Raw genomic sequence first — 8,498 nt, forward strand, 5'->3', positions numbered from 1 at the left:
TATATATATATATATATGAAAACAGCAAAAAAGCTTAATTTTCTACATTGAACTGCAGGAAGAACAAGTTGACTGGAATCATTGAATAAATATATGAATTGTTGTTTAATAAACAACATGTTTGGAGGTTTCAGCAGTGTCAAACATAAATGGCTTTTATCCTATAACTCAAAGTCAGACCACATGACATTCTTGCTTCACCAAACGTCTTTGGTGTAGTCCACTTGTGTTAAGCAGTATTCAGCTAACAGCTCCCTCTGTGTGTGCTCTCACCTCTCTAGCAGTGACCAACAGTGTGGTTTGTCAGTACTGGACTGCGACCACCAGCAGCAGCAGGTCAGCGCCATGAGTCTGTACGGGACTGGCGCCAGTGGCGGTGCCGTTGGAGGGGCGAGAGAGAGAGGAGGAGCAGAACATTACCGGGAGCAACGGCGGCGCTCCAGCGACCGTTCACGTGACTCCTCCCATGAGAGAGGGGAGAGTCAGCTGACGCCCTGCATCAGGAATGTCACTTCTCCTACTCGGCAGCATGGTGAGAGAAAACACATGATTATTAGACTTCTCCCGCCCACATATCAGAGTTTAGTTGCCATCTCTTACACATGCATGCGTCTGAAAGATACCTTCACCGGCGTTCATCTGTCCTCCTCTCTCCCACAGACCGTGAACGTGGCGATGGAGGCTCGTCCTCCAGATCCTCCAGTCCACGTCCTCCCAGGGTTTCCCTTCCTTATTCCCAGGTTGGAGGGGCCCTGATTGGAGGACACATACCTCGGTCGTTTGGTCCTCCTGGAGCAGACCACCACTCCAAGACACTGGGCCAAGGACTGTGCGACATGATCTACGTGTATGACCTCAGCAGTAAAGAGGGGCATCGCAGTGGACTGAGACTGGGAGAAAGAGTAACACTCATTGTGGACAATACAAGATTTGTGGTGGATCCCACCATCTTTACGGCTCAACCTAACACCATGCTGGGCAGGTAATGACCAAGAGGTAGATTGTTTGTGTTGGTATGAATTGAACTAAAAACGACAACAAGTTAAAACAGTGACACTGGGACTGTGAAAAGGTGCATTCATTTTTTGTGAATGTCAGCTCTTTGCATCATGCATTCATTCATTTACTGTAACACGTTGCATCATACCAGCTACGTTTAATGCAGCACTTCTGAACAAAAGTAAGACAGATTTAATAATAACACACAGGATTCTTGGCCTTTTATTGCACGCATATAAAACTGAAACTGTTAAAATCACAGAGGTGTCGTTGTGCTTCAGCTCCAGTCTATAATCTTCTTATATCTTGTAAGTTCTACAAACCACCAGATGTCACTGTGCTGCTGCATTTGAAGCCCCAAAGCTTTGAACCTTTTTTTCAGCACAAATAAAAAGCCCCAAAACCTTCATCCACCAATCACTATCTTTCACTTCATCAACAGTCTGCCATTCATAGAAGCTTCTGGAGATCCCCTCCAGACATACAACGTATACAAAAATACTGTGCTTGGAGCAATAATGTGCGTCTGATGTGATATTTTTCCCTCTCCTTAAAATCAGATTTTCAGTGAGCACAGAGAAACGTTCCTCTTTCAGCAGATGAATGTGAAACCATCCTTCTAGAGTAAAACTCTGCACAGACAGCATTCACACAGCACACTGTAGGGACTAGAAGAAAAGCTGATTTATGACTGGAGGGGGACTTTAAATTGTACTGGTGCTGAAAGAACAGCTTTCTCCTGTTTTGTGCCACAATTTCCTTTCATTTCCTAAATGGCTCACTGTGAACTGTAGAACACAGTTCAGACGCTTCCATTTTCAGTTCTTTTGATCACATTCATTTTGAGACGGGGGAAGTGTTGAAGCCACGACTACAACATCTTTAATGTGTCGCTCCAGCTTTGAATCTGGGCAAAAACGCTCAAACAAACAGCGGCAATTTTCTCACCTGTTGTTTGTTTTCAGGATGTTTGGTTCTGGGCGGGACAACAACTTCACACGGCCCAATGAAAAGGGAGAGTTTGAGGTGGCCGATGGCATCAGCTCCACTGTCTTCAGAGCCATTCTGGTGAGTTAAGGTCTTCATCTGTGGCTGGTGTTTTTAGCTCAGATCAGCTCTGTACTCTGTCACTGTGTGTACTGGATCTCATGTACAGTACAGCTCTTTCTCTCTTCTCTCTGGTTCTCTCTCAATCCCTCCCTGCTTTTCCCTCTTCCCACTGTCCCACTTCCTCTTTCTGAGTGTCTTTCTCTCTGCCCCTCTCCCTATACTTTTCTTCTTTCCTCTCCTCCTTCTCATTTCTCTGATCCTTTTATCCTCTTCTCTCTCCTCTCTCTTGGGGCCAGTGAGTTCAGGATCCTTGGAAACGTGGACTGTATCTCTCAATGTTTTATTCACTTTCTAATTCTCCTCCTACCCATCTCCCTCCATCCTTCCATTTATATCACAGACAAGCTCTCAGTACACCTACTGCCACCTCTCTTTCTGCTCCTGTTCTCTTTTCTTCCACTGTCGGTCCATCATTGCTGCTCGTACTGACAGTCCCCAAGAGCTCAGTCTTATATAAAAGTCTTCAGTTCAGCTTTGTGCTTTTACTCATGTGATGATCACTAACAGAGGTCTTTTTTTGCGAGTATAGAGCCCAGCGTTTTATTTTCTCCTCAGTTAGATCTTCTCGTCAAACCTCCAAGTTTGAAAATGAGATGCTTCTCAGCGTCCAGTCAGAAATTTGTTATATATGAGAATATAATTGAAAATGGCAGCAAAGGATCCCAAAAGAAAACTATAGTCACATGAAAATGTCTACACTGTGTGAGGATTTGAATTCACTGTGGACATTTTTCTGTAGTTTTTGCAGTAGTTGCTTCATATTAGAAGATGTGTATAGTATTTTGCTCGTAGTAAAATCTCAGTTTAATGCAGTCCAGCCTTATATACAGCCTTATAATGTACTGTAGAATTGAGTCAGCAGGCAGCACTGTAAATAAGTGCCTTAGTATGCAACATGCCTGATCAGCCTGGGAGCCTTTGCTGCACGTCACCCAGCTCTTGTTCCCCACACTTGACGTCTGCTTCTCCACCACGTAGCCCCTGTCAGGCATGCACGTCGTTACTTTAATTATTTGCAGATACAATGTATAATAATAATAAATACTATATAGTGTAGATGAAAAATCTTTGATTGAAAGCGCCCAGTGCACAGGGACTGCCTGTCAGCGTGCTCATCAGTGCTGACAGGAAATGAAGTTGCAGCAGCACGTTGTTGTGTTGTTGATGGGAAAACAAAAACGTAGCAGCAGTACAGAGACGGGCCACGAGTGGAAATGCTTGTACAGGATCCTCATCTCTAGCATCCCGACCTCTACGGTGGAGCCAGCTTGTTTCTGCAGGCGAGCAGACTAGTCATGATTTGGTCAACAGTCCTCCAGCGTGAATAGAAAATATTCCTGAAAGCATTCCTGCTGAGTTTCTGTTGACATGTGCCTTCCAAAATGTTTCTGGCAAGCGCAAAAAAAACACTCCATTCGCCTCAGCCTTTTAGTGATGCACTCAGAAAGAGCCAATCGTTGCTCGATTGTGGTTATGGCACAATGGATTCTGGCATGAGCGTGTGTGTTGGTCAGTGGGCATTAAACAAAACCCAGGCAGACAAGAAAGTGCGAGAAGTACAGGGCGGGAGTGGAGTGGTGCCTGTGTGCCCAGCCTCTCTCTCCTCCTCGTTTCCAGGCTGCAGTGTTTGCGTCTCCTGGGAAACAGCCCCTCTGAGTTTGACACCGGCTGCACAGAGCCAGCGAGAGGGAGGGAAAGTGACGTTGTGAGCTTTTGCTTTCATCACCCTCTGCTCTCCACTTCCCCGCCTCTCTCTCTGTCCTCTCTCTATCTCGCCTGTGACGTCCGCCGGATTTTACTTTCCTCGCCGCCACCTCTCCATCCCTCCCCCTCCTCATCCATCTCTCTCTCTCTCTCTCTCTGCCGCGCGTGTGAGTGAAGCAGCATCAATAATGGCGTCTTGTTTTTTCTCCCATGCTCGTGTGTGCGCGTGAATGCCCACCATTCTGCCTGTTTCTTCATTTGTGTGTGCGTGCGTGTGTGTGTGTGTGTGTGCGCACACTGCTGAAAATGGCAGGATTACTACAAGTCGGGGATAATCCGCTGCCCTGACGGCGTTTCCATTCCCGAGCTGAGGGAGGCATGTGACTACCTCTGTATCTCCTTCAACTACAGCACCATCAAGTGCAGAGACCTCAGTGAGTACACACTGTTTAGCTGTCATTATTTACTGTCTCAAGTGTGCAGTGCTGCAGACTGATGTAGTTGCTGGACTCTGGTGAGTGTGGAGCTCAGATGGTTTTTATTGTTGTTGTTTTACCGCATTAGAGAAGAACACAAATAGCCCGCTTTGTTTTTATTGCAATATGTTTCACAACAGTGCATATTGATGGGTTTGGCAGCTACTACCTTGGTTTCGTGGAGAATAAGTTGGTAGTTAAGTTAAGTTAGTGATACTACTGATAGATACAGGACATTACTGTAGCTGTTGTAAATGTAACCCTTCAGTCAGAGCTAAAAGTAGGCACAGTAGATGCATGATTAGTATACGGAGACACTGATGTAGCTGTTTGTTGACGGACCTGTGGCCTCATCCTGTCACTTTGGAAATACCAATTTGTCAATAATGCATGTCTCTATTAGTGTTGTTATTGTGCATGTTTGTCCCTCTTGTTTGTCTCTCTGAGTGTGTGTGGGAGGAGCAGCTTCAGCTCACAGGCTGCTGCTGTGTGTTTCTGTGTGTGTGTGTGTGTGTGTGTGTGTGTTGGGCTCTAAGTAGGTCATGATTAGCTGTGAGATTTAATGCTTGTTATGCAAGCATATAACCAACCAAGGAGAGCAGGTCTCATTCTTGTACCAACAGGATGTGGTTTTCATCATTAGCTGCTCGTTTTTAGGTATTTGTGGTTCCTTTGAGTCTGATTTCAATCAGTCTCTGTTCTGGATAGAACCACAGGACGGCTGCACACACTATGTTTTCTGTTTATATATTCTAAGAGTTTGCATTCAGGACTTCATTATAATATTATGTTTAAGCAGCCCTACACCGCTACTATTTAGGTCTTAATATGTGCAGTAATGCCTGAGTATCATCAGCTGTAGAGCTCAAAAAAAGACATTATACCATAGTCAAATTATAGCTGCACCATGGGCAAAAAAAAAATCATATTGTGATTTTAAATCTGTTTTTTTGCGGGCTTTTTGTCTTTATTGATGGAAAAGCTGTATGTGTTACAGGACAGACTGTTGACAGATATCACATCATTACTTACATCTGGAGAATCAGATTTGCAGGCTAAAATAAAGCTGTTCTATCTCACATTTGACCTTCATCAAAAAATTGCAGCTTTTGTGATTTGATATTGCAATAGGCCATATTGTGATTCAATCATATTTGAGTGTCAACTTGCATGTAAACCAAGCCCATGAACTTTATGGAGGCAGTTATATAAGTACAAGGGCAGGGCAGACTATTGCTAGTTTCTGTTCATATCCAGAACCTTGTGTTCCTACTTAGTCACAATAATGCATCATAATAATAATAATAATAAAACAATGTATTTTATTGATTACCTTGTTATTCTTTAAGTTGACAGTATTCAGTAATGGATCTGCTGTTAGGAAACAATGTCAACATGTCACTTCATGGTGCCCTGTGGGATTTTCTTGTAAACAAAGTTTCTCTTTCTCGTTTAATGCATTTCTTTGCTCATAAATCATTTTCCAAAGCCAGTTTTTCTTAAACCGTGCATTATTTTCGCCCATGTTTACTTACCAGTAGTCTTCTTCTTTCTTGCCTTTTTTGGCGCATTGCTGCTTTTCTTGGCGCATAAACTCCATTTGTGGGTCAGTGGAAAAGTGTGAAACCATTGGCAGGCGTGTGTATCACATGACCCATTATATGCTCGTGGCTGAGAACTCACACAAAACATGGACACACAAAGAGATTGCTCCATAGCGCTTTCATCAAAAACATGCTCTCCTCCTACAGAATCATAGACAAGAGATTTCAGTTTTAAGTCTGATTGTAGTTGTATGTTACTTTTTTAAAACTTCAAATAGTCCCTGGCTCTCCTAGTTAAAGTAAACGATCCAGCAGCACAGTATCCAATATCCTCTCCTCACGGGTGTCCTCGTGCTTCTTCCCCAGGCGCCCTGATGCACGAGCTGTCTAACGACGGGGCCCGGCGTCAGTTTGAGTGTTACCTGGAGGAGATGGTGCTGCCGCTGATGGTGGCCAGCGCTCAGAGCGGAGAGAGGGAGTGTCATGTGGTGGTGCTGACTGATGACGACGTGGTGGACTGGGACGAAGAGTACCCTCCACAGATGGGAGAAGAGTACTCGCAGAGTAAGATCACCATTTATGATACCGGATCATATACTACTTATACTATATATACCCATTAACGCAGCCGCTCAGCGACCTGCTGTGGTAGCGGTATGTCCGCCTCATAGCTGCGTGATGCTCCAGTTACCAGCTTTGATGAAAAGCAGGTCACTGTGACATAACACTTCCTGCAGCTCCTTCATGCTTCACACTTTCACGGTAATAGTTCTGACATTTGAAGCTGTTAAACTGGAGGCTGTTTGTCTTAGACAGTTCTTCACACCGAGAAGAATACTATTAGAGTAAAGAAACATATTAGCAACTGGGCCCGCTTCCACAGAACAGAGTATTTACAGATCACAGTAACTTTCTACACGGCTAATAGAGTGCTGTGGTTAAAGGATAAGTCTGGTGATGTTGTGTATATTTGTTATTGTCAACAAATCCCACGAAAAGACTCAAACCAACAATGAACTGTGTGTATCCACTCCTCTGTGCCATAGAGCTCCATTGTTGTACCAAAAACAAGTAAAAACACATCAATGAGCCACACTGTTGCACTGGGTGGCATGTTCCTTCATCACAGAGAACACACACACACACATACATACACCGTCCTTCGGCTGCAAATACTCACCAGAGCCGCGAATGTGGATTAATCCGCAGCTGGAAATAGTCCCCAAGAGCTACTGGAAACCCCTCCTGTATTAATAGCTAACTACAGTTGTTTTAGCATATTAGTAAAAAAAATGAAACTATTTATTTGTGTTTTTATCTTTTTCTTCAGTAACAATTGGGCTGAGAGCCACAGACAGGGCGCTGCAGTCAAACACTATTGAGAGACTGTTGAAGGTCGTGCGGTGGATTCATGTGTTTAATGTCCCTCTTTTCCTCGACAGTCATCTACAGCACCAAACTGTACCGCTTCTTCAAGTACATAGAGAACAGAGACGTGGCAAAGTCAGTGCTGAAGGACAGGGGACTGAAAAAGATCCGACTGGGAATAGAAGGTACTGAGTCAAAGTGTTTCTTCTTTCATGCAGCCTCCAAATCTGAAGGAAGAAGTATTAACAATCAGAATAATGTATGTGTTTGTGGTTAGTTTTCACCTCGGTCCTGGAAGATTTGAGTTCTCTGTGGCAACTATCATTTTGTAAATGGGCCAATCTATTTTACAAGAATTCAGCACAGAGCTCATTGCACAACTTGACTTCTGTGAGGGTTGTCTTTTTCTCCACAGCAGCCCTACTCCAGTGAACACAGCACTGTTAAACCCTGAGAACCTCTCTGAGCTGAAAACACTAAAACAAGCCTACGAGGAAGAACATTTTTGGGTCGCAGAAGAAGTTTTACTTGTTAAAGAAAAATACTGGAACTTTCCCTCAGGGCCACAGCGGGGAACTTTTACCTTTTTTAAATATGAATTGTGTGTAAACACTCTGTAAAAGTCCTAATGGCTGAATCCGAGGCGAGAGTTTCCACAACACCACCAATAAAATGCACTTTAAAAGCTTGTTTCTCACCACATGCTTTTCAGGAAATGTCCAATCCAAGCAGTGCCTCATTGTTAAAATACTTGAAGGAATAGTTCGGTCAGGTGATTATGTGCCAGGACCAGTCTTTTCCTGGAGTCTCCGGCAGTTGTCTGGCAACCTGGCCAAGAAATCTTCCAACACACAACGCCCCATTGTTGTTTTTACACTGGGGTTTTTGTATGCATGAAACAAATAAGATATTTCATAGGTTTTATAGGCTTCAGAGGTTCCGGTAGCTGGATTTTGTTACCTTTGGGCTCGGCCTGGATAATAAAACAGCAGCACTGTGTATCAACAATACACACTTTATCAGTAGCTATAAGAAAGTTGTTCAATAGAATATTGATAGTTTTGCTTTGATGCATTAAATGCAAACCAAAGGCACATAATGAATATGGCCTGACTCATAAATAGCCTATGATCCTTTGCTATAATGGAGCGTGCTATGAGTGAATCACCCTTTGGAGTAGGTGGTAGTCAGTCACGACCCACATCTGTTACATCCCAAGAAAAGTGCTGCATATTTACTGTACAGTGCTACCAGTCAGCAAGAGAGCAAATAAGGGTATTTCCCAAAATGTCAGACT

General features: G+C 43.8%; 1 protein-coding gene across 1 annotated transcript in view; it reads left to right on the top strand.

Moving 5' to 3' along the window:
• Window positions 1-8,498, top strand: part of LOC118330852 (BTB/POZ domain-containing protein 10-like) — a 14,905-nt gene that overhangs the window by 4,876 nt on the left and 1,531 nt on the right. The window contains exons 2-7 of the mRNA XM_035665538.1: window positions 285-532; window positions 661-982; window positions 1,965-2,067; window positions 4,127-4,247; window positions 6,200-6,397; window positions 7,276-7,386. Coding sequence (XP_035521431.1) covers window positions 285-532; window positions 661-982; window positions 1,965-2,067; window positions 4,127-4,247; window positions 6,200-6,397; window positions 7,276-7,386 — 1,103 coding nt within the window. The remainder of the gene's footprint in view (window positions 1-284; window positions 533-660; window positions 983-1,964; window positions 2,068-4,126; window positions 4,248-6,199; window positions 6,398-7,275; window positions 7,387-8,498) is intronic.

The sequence above is a fragment of the Morone saxatilis genome, unplaced genomic scaffold, assembly GCF_004916995.1.
Source record: "Morone saxatilis isolate NCDOM2014 unplaced genomic scaffold, NCSU_SB_2.0 Contig2, whole genome shotgun sequence".
Taxonomy (NCBI): domain Eukaryota; kingdom Metazoa; phylum Chordata; class Actinopteri; family Moronidae; genus Morone; species Morone saxatilis.